Source organism: Gambusia affinis, linkage group LG14, assembly GCF_019740435.1.
Source record: "Gambusia affinis linkage group LG14, SWU_Gaff_1.0, whole genome shotgun sequence".
NCBI classification, from domain to species: domain Eukaryota; kingdom Metazoa; phylum Chordata; class Actinopteri; order Cyprinodontiformes; family Poeciliidae; genus Gambusia; species Gambusia affinis.
The window spans coordinates 723542-741997 of NC_057881.1; the positions used below are offsets into that span (position 1 = coordinate 723542).

An 18456-nucleotide genomic window follows, 5' to 3' on the forward strand; every position below is an offset into this window, starting at 1 on the left:
CACGGCGCGGCTTAAAATGGCGCCCTCACTACGCAACAAACCCTGATCTGATTGGTTTCCCGCGACTGTTTGAGGGTTTTATTGGTTTCTCGTAGTTTATTTTGATACGGGAGGATTTAGAAACTGTTGTGCTACGTCTGGGAACAGCTGACACATCACTAAGGTGGCTTTAGAGTCTCCCTCCTGTCGGGTTTCACATTTTCAGCTGACTTTAAACTGCTGTTGCTGGTTGCCAGGGTTACCATGGGTGACCATGCGGCAGAGGAAGAGGAGCGGGGAGCAGCAGGAGGAAGGTGTCTCAGTGAAGCCCAGACACAAGTGTTGGACCGGTGTCTGCACGCGCTCAGGCACGCGAAGAATGACAGTCAGACGTTAGCGGCTCTGCTGCTGGTGAGTCTCAGCCTGCCGAGGTTATTCTTTAAATTATTTTTATTAAACACTTTGAACAGTTGTACAAAATCACGTGGGATGTACATACATGGAGAAATCAAGTCTGACAGGCTCAAGGAAGACAAATAATTATAGGACAATGAAAAAAGTAAAATAAAAATATAAGTAAATAAAATTTGTCACATCAAACAGAGGAAAAGCAGAATGACAAAAACAAACAAAAAAAGACAAAAGGACATTATTTCTCAAATAAACTCGGGTCATTATCAGTTTTAAGGTTCTGAAGTGTTTGTCCATCAGCGGGTTTTTAAAGGCTGAAAAGTCAGGATTTCTATTTCCTCATTTCCAGGAGTGGATGAAGAATTTGGTGAGGATCAGCAGGTTGTTCAGAATGAGGTCTAAATATTACATCCTCTCTTTTTAAAGGATGATGCAGGAAATGTTTGGATGAGATCCAGTCCTGGAAGTTTCTCCAAAATGTTCCAGTTTCCACACAACAGAAGAAGAGATGATCTGTAGTTTCAATGTCACAAAAGGTCCAGCTGTTGGAATCAAAGTTGAATCTTTGTCTTAAAGATTCCCTGGATGGAAAAATATTATTGAGAATTTTAAAATGAACTTGTTTAGTTTTAGGACTTAGAGGTTATTTAAGGTCAACAGTTCTCCACTTATTGACCTCTGAATCAGAAAACAGATTTAAAATGGAGTTTTTATTTGTTCTGACAGGAAATATAAAACTAATCAGATGCTGATTCATCTGCTTGTTAGAATGACTTTTGTCCAAAAGTTGAAATTAAACAGATGAAGTAACTGAAGGTTGGCTGATTGAATGTTTCTATTTTAACCAGACATTTGACTGCAGAGGGGTCAGAGTTCATCACTGTGTTAAAGTGTGTGAGCAGTTCAAACTGTACAATAAGCAGGATTCATCATGAGACAACCGATCTCCACCATCATTTAGAAAATGTCTTTTGGACCAAAGACCTTTTTCCATCCAGTGATCCAAACTCAGATTTCTTCCTGTGAAACTTGTTTCTGTTCGTTTCTGTGGCTCCAGTTGGAGTTTGGTGAGGAATGAATCTGTTCATGTTCAGAAGTTTCCAACACAACAAACCTGATTGTGAAGGCAGATCATTTAACAGGAAGTCTGTCCACACCAGAGTCACATCTAGGAACAAAATCTATGTATCCAATTTTTTTAAACAAACTTTTGAGGAGACAGAAACTATTTCCATTCATTAGAAACCATTTTACCTTTAAAACCACATTTAAACACTCAAAGTCAACAGTTTGTAAACCTCCATCTTTAAAGTCTTTAACTATATTTGCTTTCTTTAAGTAGTGGACTCGATTTTTCCAGATGAAATTAAAGTTGATCTGAATTAGCCTGCCAAGGTTAATCCAGCCGACTGTAAAGATTAGCATCGCGCATTTATGGTGTATTACGGTAATACAACGATAGGCCTTACAGACAGGAAACCCTCAGATAAACATCCAGAGAGTGGTCCTTCAAACTGTAGTTTTGTTTTAATGTATTTATTGCTCCGTTGTCTGGTTCGTTGTCTGGTTCGTTGTCTGGTTCGTTGTCTGGTTCGATGTCTGGTTCGATGTCTGGTTCGTTGTCTGGTTCGTTGTCTGGTTCGTTGTCTGGTTCGATGTCTGGTTCGTTGTCTGGTTCGTTGTCTGGTTCGTTGTCTGGTTCGATGTCTGGTTCGTTGTCTGGTTCGATGTCTGGTTCGATGTCTGGTTCGTTGTCTGGTTCGTTGTCTGGTTCGATGTCTGGTTCGATGTCTGGTTCGATGTCTGGTTCGATGTCTGGTTCGATGTCTGGTTCGATGTCTGGTTCGTTGTCTGGTTAGATGTCTGTTCGTTGTCTGGTTCGATGTCTGGTTCGATGTCTGGTTCGATGTCTGGTTCGTTGTCTGGTTCGTTGTCTGGTTCGATGTCTGGTTCGATGTCTGGTTCGATGTCTGGTTCGATGTCTGGTTCGATGTCTGGTTCGATGTCTGGTTCGATGTCTGGTTCGTTGTCTGGTTCGTTGTCTGGTTCGATGTCTGGTTCGATGTCTGGTTCGATGTCTGGTTCGATGTCTGGTTCGATGTCTGGTTCGATGTCTGGTTCGTTGTCTGGTTCGTTGTCTGGTTCGTTGTCTGGTTCGATGTCTGGTTCGATGTCTGGTTCGATGTCTGGTTCGATGTCTGGTTCGATGTCTGGTTCGATGTCTGGTTCGTTGTCTGGTTCGTTGTCTGGTTCGATGTCTGGTTCGATGTCTGGTTCGTTGTCTGGTTCGTTGTCTGGTTCGATGTCTGGTTCGTTGTCTGGTTCGATGTCTGGTTCGATGTCTGGTTCGATGTCTGGTTCGATGTCTGGTTCGTTGTCTGGTTCGTTGTCTGGTTCGATGTCTGGTTCGATGTCTGGTTCGATGTCTGGTTCGTTGTCTGGTTCGTTGTCTGGTTCGTTGTCTGGTTCGTTGTCTGGTTCGATGTCTGGTTCGATGTCTGGTTCGATGTCTGGTTCGATGTCTGGTTCGATGTCTGGTTCGTTGTCTGGTTCGATGTCTGGTTCGTTGTCTGGTTCGTTGTCTGGTTCGTTGTCTGGTTCGATGTCTGGTTCGATGTCTGGTTCGTTGTCTGGTTCGATGTCTGGTTCGATGTCTGGTTCGATGTCTGGTTCGTTGTCTGGTTCGTTGTCTGGTTCGATGTCTGGTTCGTTGTCTGGTTCGTTGTCTGGTTCGTTGTCTGGTTCGATGTCTGGTTCGTTGTCTGGTTCGATGTCTGGTTCGTTGTCTGGTTCGATGTCTGGTTCGATGTCTGGTTCGATGTCTGGTTCGTTGTCTGGTTCGTTGTCTGGTTCGTTGTCTGGTTCGTTGTCTGGTTCGTTGTCTGGTTCGATGTCTGGTTCGTTGTCTGGTTCGTTGTCTGGTTCGTTGTCTGGTTCGTTGTCTGGTTCGTTGTCTGGTTCGTTGTCTGGTTCGATGTCTGGTTCGTTGTCTGGTTCGATGTCTGGTTCGTTGTCTGGTTCGTTGTCTGGTTCGATGTCTGGTTCGTTGTCTGGTTCGTTGTCTGGTTCGTTGTCTGGTTCGATGTCTGGTTCGTTGTCTGGTTCGTTGTCTGGTTCGTTGTCTGGTTCGATGTCTGGTTCGATGTCTGGTTCGTTGTCTGGTTCGATGTCTGGTTCGATGTCTGGTTCGTTGTCTGGTTCGTTGTCTGGTTCGTTGTCTGGTTCGATGTCTGGTTCGTTGTCTGGTTCGTTGTCTGGTTCGATGTCTGGTTCGTTGTCTGGTTCGATGTCTGGTTCGTTGTCTGGTTCGTTGTCTGGTTCGTTGTCTGGTTCGATGTCTGGTTCGATGTCTGGTTCGTTGTCTGGTTCGTTGTCTGGTTCGTTGTCTGGTTCGTTGTCTGGTTCGATGTCTGGTTCGATGTCTGGTTCGATGTCTGGTTCGATGTCTGGTTCGTTGTCTGGTTCGTTGTCTGGTTCGTTGTCTGGTTCGATGTCTGGTTCGATGTCTGGTTCGATGTCTGGTTCGATGTCTGGTTCGTTGTCTGGTTCGTTGTCTGGTTCGTTGTCTGGTTCGTTGTCTGGTTCGTCGCTGTCTGGTTCGTCTGGTTCGTTGTCTGGTTCGTTGTCTGGTTCGTTGTCTGGTTCGTTGTCTGGTTCGATGTCTGGTTCGTTGTCTGGTTCGATGTCTGGTTCGTTGTCTGGTTCGTTGTCTGGTTCGATGTCTGGTTCGTTGTCTGGTTCGTTGTCTGGTTCGTTGTCTGGTTCGTTGTCTGGTTCGTTGTCTGGTTCGTTGTCTGGTTCGTTGTCTGGTTCGTTGTCTGGTTCGTTGTCTGGTTCGTTGTCTGGTTCGTTGTCTGGTTCGTTGTCTGGTTCGTTGTCTGGTTCGTTGTCTGGTTCGATGTCTGGTTCGATGTCTGGTTCGTTGTCTGGTTCGATGTCTGGTTCGTTGTCTGGTTCGATGTCTGGTTCGTTGTCTGGTTCGATGTCTGGATCGGTGTCTGGTTACGTTGTCTGGTTCGTTGTCTGGTTCGTTGTCTGGTTCGATGTCTGGTTCGATGTCTGGTTCGTTGTCTGGTTCGATGTCTGGTTCGATGTCTGGTTCGTTGTCTGGTTCGTTGTCTGGTTCGTTGTCTGGTTCGTTGTCTGGTTCGTTGTCTGGTTCGTTGTCTGGTTCGTTGTCTGGTTCGATGTCTGGTTCGATGTCTGGTTCGATGTCTGGTTCGATGTCTGGTTCGATGTCTGGTTCGATGTCTGGTTCGATGTCTGGTTCGATGTCTGGTTCGATGTCTGGTTCGTTGTCTGGTTCGTTGTCTGGTTCGTTGTCTGGTTCGATGTCTGGTTCGATGTCTGGTTCGATGTCTGGTTCGTTGTCTGGTTCGTTGTCTGGTTCGATGTCTGGTTCGATGTCTGGTTCGTTGTCTGGTTCGATGTCTGGTTCGTTGTCTGGTTCGATGTCTGGTTCGTTGTCTGGTTCGTTGTCTGGTTCGATGTCTGGTTCGTTGTCTGGTTCGATGTCTGGTTCGTTGTCTGGTTCGATGTCTGGTTCGTTGTTTGGTTCGTTCCGTCATGAAACAATTATTCAAAAATTAAAACTGGTCCAAAATGTGGCTACAATCCACAATCAGCTCTTTATAAATAATGTTATTAACATTATTACAGTAAAACCTCCATCTGTGTTTTAACAAACCCTGCTAACTGGACCCGGTTCTGATTTGGCTCTGACCCGGTTGTGTCTCCCTCAGATAACGCGGCTGTGCCCTGCCAGCCAGCTGGACCCGGCCACCATGCGGCGGTTGTTTGAGGCGGTGGGCCCGGCCCTCCCGGCCCGGCTGCTGGTCACGGCCCTGCGGGACGCCGGGGGGGCGGGACTTCCTCCCCAGGAGCTGCTGTCTCTGGGTTCCGCCCTGCTGGCCGCCCTCAGCACCGACCCCAACATGGCCGCCCGGCCCCAGCTGCTCGCCACCGTGCCGCTGCTGCTGGGCCTGCTGGCCGACGGGCCGGAGTCGCAGCTGCAGAACCGGGCCGAGGCGGGTCCGGAGGCCCGGCCCGCAGGGAGCGGGGGTGAGGGGGACGAGAGCAGGAGGTCAGAGGTCAAGTCTCTGGACGAAGCGGTGGTGGCAGACTGCTTCCAGGTTCTGACGGCCGTGTTGGGGCTCCTCAGGGGCCCGGAGCGACTCCTGGCCCGGGGCGCGGTACCGGCCCTGTGCCGGGCCGCGGGTCAGAACCGCTGCCACCAGAGGGCGCTGTCGCTGCTGGGCTGCCTGCTGTCCAGAACCAGAGAGGAAGCCTGGCGCAGACACCCGGCAGAACTCCTCTCTCTGCTCCTCAGGCTCTGCTCAGAGTTCTGCCGGGCCTCGGACCCGACCCGGCTCCAGATGTGCACCCAGCTGGTGCGGTTCCTGCCGCCGCCAGAGGCGGCGCTGCAGAGTGCGGAACTGAGAGAGGCGGTGGGCAGAGTGTGGGCGGCGCTGAGACCCATGCTGCAGGCCAAGCTGACGCCCAAACAGATCGGGCCGGTTCTGGTTCTGAGCGCCTGCTTACTGGACCTGTATGGCTGGGAGTCGGTGGGTCCGGCCCGGTACTGCTGCCTGCTGGTGAACCGGGCCTGCGTGGAGGTCCGGATGGGTCTGGAAGAACCGCCTGGGAACGGTCCGAGTCCAGAGCTGCAGAACACGCTGACAGGTAGAGTCCGGTTCTATCGGGTCGCCGGGTCCGACTTCCCTCTGGTCCACAACCAGAACTCAGTGTAAAGGTTGAGTTCTGGTACAACGGAGCACAACGTTGAAGTATTTAAAATAAATTCAATAAATAGGGAAATAAATAAATATATTTCTTTCATAAAGAACCGGCTGGACGTTTTATTCTTTAGTTGTTAACTTGATCCGTTTCCAGCATCGGATGATGTCACAGCGTTTGTGTTTTAGTGGATAAAGTCGTACGAACTATCAGATGTTCGTACAATAATGATCCAATAATCAATAAAACAATAATCCAGCTCAGCTAGAAAAGACGCATTTCAAAAATCACAATTTGTCTGAAGAAATAATTTGGAGAAAAAGTTTCAAATTTGTCTGAAGATAAAAATTTTAAGTAAAAAAAAGGTCAGTCATTAAAAAAAAAATAATAACAGTTAAAAGGATCATTTGGAAAGAATTAGATAAAATAATTAAATCTGAAAAGATTATTTCAAACGTTTGAAAAACAATAAAAAAAAATAAATAAAAAACTCCATAAATGTAGATTCATGTACTAAAACACATTTTGAATTACTTGCCATAATATTGGGACTCATTTCTTCATCTTTTCTTCTTCTGCAGGATGCTACCGCATCATGGAGGCGGCCATGGAGCAGGCCTGCACCGCCGGCGCCGCGCCGCCGCCTCACTGCTCCGCTCTGAGCGCGCTCAGTCTGCAGCAGAGCCGGCAGGTTCTGGAGGTTCTGCAGGAGGCGTTCTCCGCCGTTATCTTCTACCTGCAGCAGGTGGGCACCTGGACCTGTCTCCTCCTGTAGGGGGCGCTGCAGAGTGTAATGCGTCTCCTCTCCCTCAGGTGGAGCCCGACCGCTTCTCCGACCCGTTTGTGCTGGCGACGTTCCGGGCGCTGTGTGCCTGGCTGGCCGAGGAAACGTCCTGTCTGAAGGAGGAAGTGACCGCTCTGCTGCCCTTCCTGATTGGCTACGCCCGGCGCCACCTGCAGGAGGGAGCCGCCGAGCCGAGCCTCTCTGATTGGACGGCCCGGCTGTCCGTCAGCGAGGGGGGTGGGGCTTGGACGGGCACCGGGGCTCTCAGGTAAACCCAGAACCTGCTGCATGAGCCGGTTCCACTGTGGTACAGGCCCCGCCCCCTCTGATGGAGGCTCCACCCCCTCTGCAGGTACCTGCTGCCCGCTCTGTGCCACCTGTCGGCGGAGGACGCCCCCAGGAAGGTGCTGCTCAGTATGGACGCCCCGGCACTGTTGGTGGACTTCCTGATCACGACCTGGACCGACCTGAGGGGGCGGAGCCAGACGGCGCTTCCCAGAGACCCCAGCATGGAGACGGCGTGCTCCGCCCTCCTGAACGTGACGGTGACGGAGCCGGACACCGTCAGGTAGCTGCTGGTTCTGGTCCTGGTTCCTGGTGTTTGGTTCTGGTTCTGATTCCATCTGTCCGTTTCCAGGAAGGATCCGTGTTTCAGAACCCTGGAGGCCCACCTGAGTGAAGCACTTCCTGTTCTGATGAATAAGCCCCGCCTCCTGGTCCTAGCAGCCAATTACTGCGCTCTGGGGCTGATGATTGGGCGGCTAAAGGCTCCAACTGGAGGTCAGAGTTCATTTCCAATCCTCTAGTTAATCAGTGGTGATCACAGCTAACCTTTCATTTAGCGTATTTAGCTTCCCCCAACTTAAATCTTCCATATAAGTTTTGTTTTGTAAACTTTCAGGTAAATAAAGTTCAACATTTGTGTTGAAGTTTTTGTTATTAACTATTAAAACTTTTCAAGTTATTTATTTATAATTATTTATGTTCATGCTTTTATTTTGAATTAAGTGACCCCATTTCCTCTCGTTTTTTCTCCCAAATCATTTTTCTAAACATGAACAAAATAAAAACAGAGCCAGCTGTTAATATGAATCCAGAATCTGCTGCTGCAGAACATTTCATGTCTAGAGTTTGTTGGTGCTGCAGGATTGTAGTTTGAATTGAATTTGTTGGTGTTAGCTTCCACTATATGTCATGTAAATGTAGCGCTTTAGCGTTAGCTTCAGCTAAATGCCATGCTGGTGTAGCGTTAGCAGAACTAATGTTTATGATTAGCGCTTTGTAGCTAACTTTTAAGCTGGCATTGTCACCGGTGGTTGTTTTAAATCAGTTTCCAGCACTAATAGAAAATTGTTCTGATAACTCTGATAACTCTCCTTTGTCTCCAGGTCCGGTGGATTCGTGCCAGAGACGTTTCTTCTCTGTAACCCTGAGGTTCCTGCGCGGCGCCCTGCGCTCCAGTTCTGGTCCGGTCCAGACGAGCGCGGACTGGGAGGAGAGCTGGGACGAGGCGGCGGAGCTGTGGCGTCTGTCCCTGCAGGCGCTGGGCGGCTGCGTCCGCGCTCAGCCGTGGCTCTCTGGGCTGATCCGGGACGAAGGCTGGCTGCGGCACACCGTGGGCGTCCTGACGCAGAGCGGCGCCGGTCCAGAGCGCCACAGCCAGGAGGCGCTGGAGGAGGCGCTGTGCGCCGTGGCGGAGCGCTGCCCGGACTGCCGGCGGGAGGTCCGGGAGGCCATGAGGAGCGGCGGGACTCTGGGCCGCATGAAGAGGCTGAAGGCGGCAGTGGGACTTAAAGATTAAAGGAGGTTCTGCTGAACTGCCTGGTGTGCTCTTTACCTGGCTCTGGACCGAGTTCTGGTTCTGATCAGGTTCTGGATCATGTTCTAGTTGTTCTTTCTTTTGTTTAATAAAAATCTATTTTATTACTGAAGTGTCCCGTTTCCTTCCTCTGATCCAGCAGTTCTCTCTGTCGCCACCAGGTGGCGCACTGGCTCCAGTTTTCTGCAGACCGTCAGAATCCCGGAGTTTCCCGTTTTCCGGATGTTTTCTCTAAAGTAATCCCAGAGTTCTGGAGAGGTTCTGACCCGTCTCTGATGATATAAAAACAGGAACCAGAACCTCCTCTTTAAACTAATTTATTTTGTTACTAAAACCAATCAGGAGATCAAGAGTCTTCAATGATCCGGCTGGGATCAGAACCGGAACATTCTGGTGGGTTTGGACCGGATTACACTCTAGATTCTGATAGTTATGTTCTTCTTAAAAACCTGTATTTAAATTATAGTTTGGTATAAAATCTAGAATTTGATTTTTTATTTTGGTTTAATATAAACAGTTTTTTTTGGTTCCGGTCCAGTGATGTGATTCTGACTTCCTGGTTTTAATGTTTTGCTGCTTCGCGCTCCTCCTCCTTTCTTCATCACCTACTGATGAATGAGCCGGTTCGGTTCTTTCTCCAGCCGAACCGGTCCTGCTGCAGAGTTTGAAAAGAGAAAATATAGAAGCTTTCAGACGAACCGGACCGAACCGGACCGGGAAAAGCTGCTTCAGTCAGAAATGGGTCCAGACTCGAATCATTTCCTGTCCGAACCTTTCTGCTCCAGTTTCACCAGCAGCATGAAAGCTGCAGCTGCTTCTGGATTCATCCCGCCCAGCACCGGAGAATTTATAAAATGACACAATGAAGGTTATTCAAAGTAAAATTACTGAAAATTATTTAGTCTGCTTTGAGAGGAGAATTGGGTTCACTTCTTAAATTTTGATTGTTTTTCGTTCTCACAGGTTCAAGTTAAACATTTCATTGAAACATTTATTAATGAACCACTTTGTTCCTCGTTATTGTCGCCCCGCTGCTGACGCTTCAACTTCCGGTTTAGTTTTACCTGAAGAAACTCTCACTGCAGAGATTTGCTTTAAAACTTCCGGATTTTGATGTAAAACCAGAACAAAAACAAAACAAACAAAAAAAAACAGAATTCTGGTTTTCTTGATGTTTTGTGTTTTTTATGGAACATGGAGAATTCTCAGAGGTTCTACTGGACCTTCCGAACCGGTTCTGGTGTAAAGCTGTGGGATGGTCTCTGCTGAAAAGTTTTCGCCCCCTGACACTTCCCCCCTTTACCCCCCCACATCCAGTCAAACTCCTGCTGCTCCTCTCCAGCTAACTCACTCCTCTCTGCACCTTCAGCCCGTCTCCTCCTCCTCCTCCTCCTCCTCTTCCTCACTGTAACCCCTGCGCTGCAGCCACGCACCGAACCGCACCGAACCGCAGGATGCTGTGGAAGTCCCGGACCAAAGCCGAGGTAACCCCCGCTGCTCTGACTGGTTCCGCTGGGTCCAACCGGGTTCTCCGGATATTTTGGGATTTATTTGCCATCATAAAATCTGCAGAAAAACTGGAGTTTAATTCTGAAAATGTATTTTAGGGAAAATATTTTACAGAATGTGTTTATTTTGTCAATCGTTCCGTGAAGTCATTTAAAGTAATACTGAAGGAATAAGCGGTTCCGTTTGGACCGGAGTGTCCCTTTAAGACCCGCCGACCCCTCCCCTCTTCGCGCCGGGAGCGCGCGCGCCCTATAAGTAGCGCGCTCATGGAGCGGCCGCTCGAGTCCGTGTGTGTTCCGTGCGCGCGTGCGTCTCCCGCAGCAGCTTCCTCTCCAGCTCGGAACCGGACAGGTGTACGGCGAGCGGCAGCGGACACTTTTCATTTGATGGAGCGCTGAGGGGCGCGGGCCACACCTGGACACACCTGAGCGTCACCGGAACCTGCGCGTGCTCAGCGAGTCTCCTCCCGGGTCTGCGGAGCGTCCAGATGTTGATCCACACATACTCGGCCATGGTGAGTCAGGATGCGGGGCTGTGCGGGGCTGCGGCTGCGTTCACACTCTTTAATTAAACTCCAGATTGCGCAGTTTGCGGCGGCGCTCTGCGGGTTGGATCCAGTTTGGCCGTCAGGAGAAACTTGCGTGGATGTTCCCGGAGTGACCGGGTTTGGCGTGGCCTGGTTTGGCTGCGGAGCATCGACCCGCATCGACCCGCCTGACCCAGCTGCAGAAAGCCGATGCGGCTGGATGAGTGAATGCACTTTCTGTTGCGTTTATCCACGCACAGTGTTTACAGGTCACCCCGCGCCCCCTGCAGCGGTGCATTAGCTGTCCTGACCTCTGACCTCTGACTCCACAGGCTGCTGCTGCCACCATCACTTGAACTTGAAAATATTTAATTCACTTTTAAAAGTGATTTTGTGTTTAAAATAGTTAAGATTTCTAAGTATTTGATATTGATTTTATTACACCTCTTGGGTAAACGTTAGTTTATGTTCTTGCGGGTTTTCTCATGCGGGTCTCTCCTCCAGGAGCGGGCGGACGGACTCAGCGGCTCCTCTCCCAGCGGCCGCCTGTCGCAGCTCTCCTCCCTGAACCAGTCCGCCTACTCCGCGGCTCCCCCGCTCTGCCACACGCCGGCCTCGGACTTCCAGCCGCCATACTTCCCGCCGCCCTACCCGCAGTCCTCGCTGCCGTACTCCCAGAGCCAGGACTCGGCCTACTCGCACCTGCCGGAGCCGTACCCTTCCATCAACCCGCTGCACCAGCATCAGCAGGCGGCCTGGCACTCCCAGAGGTCCCGCTCGGAGGACGGCGGCCTGCTGTCGCAGTCGCACCGGGCGCTGAGCCTGGACCCCCGGCGGGAGTACGCCGCCGTGCCGCGGCTCCTGCACGGGCTCGGGGAGGGCGCGGCGGCGCTGGGGGACGGAGCTCTGGGGATGCACCTGGGACACCACGGCCTGGAGGAGCTGCAGGTGACCCGCTAGCAACATCCGCTTCAAAACCGGAAAACTTTAATTCTCAACTCTTAGATTATATAAGCATCATCTGTTTAGAAAAAATACAATTATCTGCATTTTAGTATTTAAAAAGGCCCATGGACATTTTCTTTTACTTTGTTTTAAAAAAATTATAGTGAAAAAAAAAAGATTTAAATGTTTTATTAAGAGCAGATTTTTCTGTTTCGTTTTAATTCAGTTTCAGTTTTTTGTTATTTTTGTAATAATAATGTTTATTTTATTTTTTTAGTTTCTTAAAATCCTTCAGGCCCTTCAGAAAAATCATCCAGGCCTTCAAAACGGAAAAACTTAAATATTTTTATATAATGCGAGATAAAATTTTGCTTCAGTTTAAAATAATATTTAAAATACAAAAAATATTTTCTAACATCTTGAAATTGTTATTTTATCTGGACTGTAAATGTTGATCAACTCTCTTCTCTTTTTTTTTTTTTTTGTCGTAAATGAAGACATTTTCTCTGGGAAATCGAGCCCCGCACGCAGCTGCGGTGCGTCACGCAGCTGCGGTGCGTCCCGCCGCGTCGCACGGCGCAGCTGAAGGACACTTTGTGTAGTTTTTTGTTTTTGGCGCAGTCGGCCTCCTGTAGCAGGTGCAGCCGCAACAGAAACACGGCGAGACGAATCGATGCCCACGCGGCTCCACGCTCCGTGTTGACACGCAGCTCTGATTAATGACGTCAAAGTCACGATGTCACTTTAATGTTCTAATTAAATCTCATATAAATATTTAAAATTTTTCTTCTGATTATTTTTGTCAAGTTGCGTAAATATACAATTTGAATATTTGGTAAAAAATAAAAAAATAAATCACTATTTTATTATTATTTTTGCTCCAAAATCAATTAAATTTTTGAATCAAATTTTACTTTTTATAGTGAGGCAGAAACAGAGAAGGACGATCTTTGACCTCAGACAGCGAGGACGCGGGTAAATGACACTAACCGTGTGTGTGTGTGTGTGTGTGTGTGTGTGTGTGTGTGTAGGGGATGGAGGAAGGATCCGCCCTGGGCATCCTGGACCACTCTGTCATTAAAAAAGGTGAGGACAGAAGACTCTTCTGCGCATGCGTGTACCGCTATAATTGTGTTCGACGTGCTGGGGGCATTTCTGTGTATCAGGGCTCTCTAACACAAGTCCCACTAACACACACACACGCACAAATCCGCGCACGTGCACAAGCACTATAAATAATTCTGTTTTGCTTTTTCATTTGAAGTCAAGAAGTCTCTAATGCTGAGCTGCAGACTGCAGCCCAAAGGCACAGATTCTTAATGAACTGTTCATGGTCATATGAGAGAGAGAGAGGCTGTGTGTGTGTGTGTGTGTGTGTGTGTGTGTGTGTGTGTGTGTGTGTGTGTGTGTGTGCGCGCGAGCGTGCAGGGGAGAAAAGCGCATGGAATGTGATAAAAGGGGAGTTGTGGATAAATTTGCAGAGGTTGATGGTCTAAAATCACCGTCAGCGATACTGAGGCCGATAAGAAAACCCAGGCAGCTGCTGGAGGGGTCAGGTGAGGAGGGGCAGGTGAGGAGGGGTCAGGTGAGGAGGGGTCAGGTGAGGAGGGGTCAGGTGAGGAGGGGCAGGTGAGGAGGGGTCAGGGGTGAGGGCGGTAGGGGGCGGACAGTAAGAAGAGAAGTTCTGCCGGTTCTGGATTCGTTGTTTCTGTCTCTGGTTCAGAAACGGAGCTGATAAAAACACCTGGAGGCGTTTCGTTCCCACCTGGATGTGACGCACGGCGGGGGGCGTGGCTTAGTGGAACGGACTTCTGGGTTTTTGTCGGAACCAGAAGGAACCGGCTGAGAAATCAGAAGATTTAACTATAAATCAGAAACTAAACAGAGGTCAGCACAGCGCCAGGCGGAAAACCTGCTGCTGCCCAGGGTCAAAGGTCATCTCCATTTGACGTCCATCACTCTCCAGCCAGGAAGATTATTCCCAAGATAATAATAGTAACAAAAATTTAAACAATAAAAGAAATTAAGATGACAAAAAATGTTTTTGTCATTTTAAAATATATTTTAGGTCAAATAAATATATTTTAAAAAGTGTTGAAATTTTTATTTCAAATTAGGTATATATTTTAGAAAGTAGTGAAATTAGAAAAAAATAATTCATGAAAAAAATTTAATAAAAAATAAATATAAAAAAAGGAAAGAAATAAAAAGACAAAAAGTAGTTCTTGAAACATTTTTAAATTAAATAATAAATGATTTTAAATCAGAAATGTTTTGTCCTCTCCGTCAGTTCCCTCCAAGCTCAACGGCTCCGCCCTGTCGGCTCTGTCCATCGGGAAGGACGGCCTGAGCGGCGCCGTGTCCAACCCGGCCGAGGTGTTCTGCTCCGTCCCGGGACGCCTCTCCCTGCTCAGCTCCACCTCCAAGTACAAGGTGACGGTGGGCGAGGTGCAGCGCCGCCTGTCTCCACCCGAGTGCCTCAACGCGTCGCTGCTGGGCGGAGTCCTGCGCAGGTGAGCTGGGGGCGGGGCTTATCATTCTGACTCAATGTTCAGACGTTAGCGGCTAAATCTGGAACAAAGAGGAAGTATCAATTATTTTGTTCAGCAGAGATTTCCCAGGTTACCTGAACTCATCACGCTGAAGCCGTTTAAAGATGTAAATGGGATCAAACTGGTTTAATGTTTCAGAGATTTTTATTTAGCCTCAAACTAAATAGTTACCTTTAGATATTTAGCTGGGAAACTAAATGCTTAGTCTGAAACTCTAAATATTTGGAGTTATTAGATAAATGTTAATTAAATAAATAATTAACATGAAAAAAATATGACTGAAAAATTTACCCCCGTTTTTCCCTCGACAGGTTTAATAATCCAGATTATTGTTGTCCATTTTTGATTAATTTTGCTGAAATGAGCTGCAGCTGAAAGCAGAACCTGGACTGTCCCGGTCCGACAGAGCAGAACCTGCAGCAGGAAGCTCATGAATTTCATCCGGATGTAAATCCTCCTGTAATTAAGCAGCTTCACGTCACATGACCTCTCCTTCCTCACGACTCCATGAGGCTTTTTTCTCTCAGCTCTGCTAACTGAACCTGCGGCTCCGACCGGGCCCCAGAACTGGGTCATGGGACTGAATCACAAGAGAAGAAGTTTAATGAAGCAGCCTGAGGACAGCGGCGCCGCTTCGCTCTGAAACGCTTCAAAGACGTAAAAACTTCCCCAGAAATCTGAAATTAAATCTCTAATCAGACAGATTAAGATTTCACACAAACTGAAAAATCAATCAATGAAACTTAAAAAACTGAATTCTCCATGATTTAATATTTTATTAATGCAGCAATTTAAAAACATCAGAACCATGAAGACAGATGACTGAATGATGAATATATCAACAAATAAAATACTAAACAGTAAAATAATGACAGTAAATACAGAATGTCTGTAGAAATAGAGAAATAAATTAAATGTGCAGCAGCAGAAGCTGCAGCTTCAGGCGGATGAATCAACGCGGATCCGTCCGGAAATCAGGATCTATTTGTTGTGGAGGAGGAATACATCACCAAAACCCAAGAGTGAGACAAACGGGGACGTACAGAACCTTATGGACCGGGCAGAACACAGAAATGAGCTTTTCCTGCAGAACCGGAAATGAAAAAAAAAAAAAAAAACAGAAAGAAAAACAGATTTATTTTTTTTTAGTAAAAATGGTAAATTATTAATGATAGAAACAGAAACTGAAGAAAATAAAAGAGAAGCTTGAAGAGAGAAACTATCAGAGCTGACATGAGACAGATTTCAGCCTCTCTCTGTTTGGCTCGCTCACACACACACACACACACACACACACCCCGTTCTGAGCGTGCTCAGTGTCGTCCCTCAGGGCCAAGTCGAAGAATGGTGGCCGCTGTCTGAGAGAGCGTCTGGAGAAGATTGGGCTGAACCTGCCTGCCGGGCGACGCAAGGCCGCCAACGTCACTCTGCTGACATCTCTGGTGGAGGGTAGGCGCACACACACACACACACACACACACACACACACACACACACACACACACACACACACACAGTGACCTGCATACACTCTGACAGAAACTCTCAGAAAGCTGTCCCCGCTTCAGCACACATGAACAAACAGAGATGACTCTGATAGCTGCAGGCCTGCATGACACACACACACACACACACACACACACACACACACACACACACACACACACACACACACACACACACACACACAGAGCTGTTGGAGGAGAGAGACAAACTAGCACATTCAACCAGCTGCATACTGTTGAACTGGGATTCCTCTGCTCCAGTTCAGTTCACTGATTCAGAACTAGTTCATGTTCATAGTTCATCATCATATGTAAAATGATGCTTGGATATAAAATCTGCAGGTCTGGATAAATGTGTGAATCTAAATCTAACTCTTCCTCCTCTTCCTCCTGCAGGTGAGGCGGTCCACCTGGCCCGGGACTTTGGCTACGTGTGTGAGACGGAGTTTCCTGCCAGAGCCACGGCTGAGTACCTGTGCAGGCAGAGCGACCCGGACCAGCTGCCGACCAGACGCAGCATGCTGCTGGCCACCAAGTGAGTCCCACCGTCAGACTGTCAGCTGATCACGTGACCTGACAGGACAGAGCGAAGGATTTCACAGCAACAGGTCAATCATTTCCCCACAAAGCTCCAGTTATTCCACATTAACTGGAATAACTGTTAATGTGGAATGCCCTGAGTAAATACTCAGGGCATTTACTCAGAATGCCCTGAGTAAATACGACCCAGGGCATTCTGGGTAAATCCAACCAAAGCTAACGTGCTAGCTTAGCGCTAGCAGCAGAAATGTCTCCTGATCTTCAGCCAAAGACTAAAGAGAAATCCTCCAACACTAAAATCTGACGCCTCCATCTTGTTTCCATCTGGTGAAGAAGGAAGTTGCTCTCAGTGTCTTCAGAGGTTTTTGTGTGGTTTCCTTCAGTGGTTGTTGGTGCAGCGCCCCCACAGGCCAGGAGGGGAACAGGTTGGTTTGACTCAGAACCACAGCAGATGATGGAGTTCTGGTTCTAACAAACAGATAGTTCTACCACAGGGCTGGGCACTCCTGGTCCTGCAGGTCCGGTCACCTTCAGCCTTTTGATGTTTCTCTACTTCAACACACCTGAGTCGCATAATGAGGTCATCAGCAGGACTCTGGAGAACCCGACCGGTTCTCTGGAGAACCCGACTGCACTGAGGAGGAGATTCTGCTGTTGGATTCAGGTTGCTGGACCAGGGAGACTGTAAGAGTTGCAGGACACCGGCCCTCCAGGACCAGGACTGCCCACCCCTGATCTACCAGATACCTGATGGTGCTGCAGACCATCAGCTATTTTAGTCATTCCAGCAAACTGATGGGAAATTTAAGCGGTTCGGCTGCAGGAGCAATCAGAACCAGAACGTCTTCTGCATCAGGATCAGATCTCTGGTTAGCAGCAGTTTGAGGAAACCCATCATGGTTCATACCTTCCTGTTTGCTGTGACCTCCTCTCTCCTCTCTGCAGGGAGATCTGTAAGGAGTTTGTGGACCTGATGACCCAGGACCGCTCCCCGCTGGGCGGCAGCCGGCCCACGCCCTGCCTGGAGCCCGGCATCCAGGGCAGCCTGACCCACTTCAGCCTGCTGACGCACGGCTTCGGCACGCCGGCCATCTGCGCGGCGCTGTCGGCCTTCCAGAGCTACCTGATGGAGGCTGTCAAGCTGCTGGACAAGGAAGGAGGGAAGGGCCACCACGACAAGGAGATGAAGCACCGGAAATGAGGAGAGGCCCCAGAGCCACCTCCACCCTCAGGACCAGACTCTACCTGCCAGCAGGCTCCTCCCACTGAGGGGCGGAGCTAACGATATCTGTACTGTAGGAACACCTGATGGCGCCGCATGGACCTCTGACCTCCCAGTGGGGAGGTTCTGGTTTATTCCTGTTTCTGTGGACTCTCCAAGCCCCTCCCACCCACTCCCACACCTGAAGGCTCTGAATCCATATCCGACTCGGATCTGGAGCTACAGGAGTCTGGGACTGTTCAATCTGTAGTCCTCCGCAGCAAGTGCTCATGGGAAATGGAGTCCTCTCAGTTACAGGAGACTTTTTATTTTCAGGTGTTTGTAACTTAAAGTAACAGAAATCATTTTGTACTTTCAGTGTGTGTTTATTATTATTATTGTTACTGTTATTATTGTATTACAACATAAATGTAATATATTATTAAAGAATTAAGAACTCGTTCATTCAGGAGTTTAAATTTTCTCAAAGTTGACGTTTCTACAACTCAACACTGATTGGCTAACAGAAGCAGAAGTTATGGTTATAGAAAGATAATTCTATATTTATTTGTTTTTAGGTTAATTTCATATTATTTCAGTAACCAAAACAATGTTTTTAAATGTAATGTCAAGGTGTCATCACCAACTATAGAGTTTGTTCAAAGAAAGTTTTAAATAGAATAGAAAAACATTGAATCTGAAAAGAAGTTTCATTTTTTTCCATTTGGAAACTTTTTTTGTTTACATTTTTTTGTCTTTCCAGTTTCAAATTTTTTTTTCAACAACAAACTTTATGGCCCAGGTTCATCTCCAGAGTTCTTGAATTGTAAGTTTTGAGTTAACTGGCAGAAGGAGAACTTATGGAGACGCCGCTAATGTTGGACCAGCTGACAGGATCAACCTGCTGTTGTCACATCCAACCATTTTCTAACACCTTGATCCTCCTGGG

At 48.0% G+C, this 18456-nt stretch overlaps 2 protein-coding genes across 5 annotated transcripts; both read left to right on the plus strand.

Annotated features, from left to right (window-relative positions):
* On the plus strand, positions 1-8837 carry ncdn (neurochondrin). The gene is made up of 8 exons (XM_044139483.1): positions 1-163; positions 237-390; positions 5133-6072; positions 6708-6871; positions 6940-7178; positions 7263-7478; positions 7548-7690; positions 8299-8837. Exons 2-8 carry the CDS (start codon positions 244-246, stop codon positions 8709-8711), a joined length of 2262 nt encoding a protein of 753 aa, XP_043995418.1. The 5' UTR covers positions 1-163; positions 237-243; the 3' UTR covers positions 8712-8837.
* Positions 8838-8936: 99 nt separating this feature from the next.
* tfap2e (transcription factor AP-2 epsilon) lies at positions 8937-17967 on the plus strand. Of its 4 annotated transcripts, none has more exons than XM_044139496.1 (8): positions 8937-8965; positions 10099-10213; positions 11269-11712; positions 12741-12795; positions 14000-14222; positions 15592-15710; positions 16163-16301; positions 17252-17967. In XM_044139496.1, exons 1-8 carry the CDS (start codon positions 8952-8954, stop codon positions 17505-17507), a joined length of 1365 nt encoding a protein of 454 aa, XP_043995431.1. In that variant the 5' UTR covers positions 8937-8951; the 3' UTR covers positions 17508-17967. The 4 variants fall into 4 exon arrangements, with proteins under 4 accessions (XP_043995431.1, XP_043995433.1, XP_043995432.1 ...); XM_044139498.1 differs by lacking the exon at positions 8937-8965 and adding an exon at positions 9108-9122; XM_044139497.1 differs by lacking the exon at positions 8937-8965 and adding an exon at positions 9422-9597.
* The last annotated feature ends 489 nt before the right edge of the window (positions 17968-18456 follow it).

Bases quoted from the DNA above. Each gene is read 5' to 3' on its own strand.
- ncdn (XM_044139483.1), top strand. From the start codon at position 244: ATGGGTGACCATGCGGCAGAGGAAGAGGAGCGGGGAGCAGCAGGAGGA. The intron at 391-5,132 runs GTGAGTCTCAGC...TGTCTCCCTCAG, and splicing joins CGTTAGCGGCTCTGCTGCTG to ATAACGCGGCTGTGCCCTGC. The intron at 6,073-6,707 runs GTAGAGTCCGGT...CTTCTTCTGCAG, and splicing joins GCTGCAGAACACGCTGACAG to GATGCTACCGCATCATGGAG.
- tfap2e (XM_044139496.1), top strand. The intron at 10,214-11,268 runs GTAACCCCCGCT...TCTCTCCTCCAG, and splicing joins AGTCCCGGACCAAAGCCGAG to GAGCGGGCGGACGGACTCAG. The intron at 14,223-15,591 runs GTGAGCTGGGGG...GTCGTCCCTCAG, and splicing joins CTGGGCGGAGTCCTGCGCAG to GGCCAAGTCGAAGAATGGTG.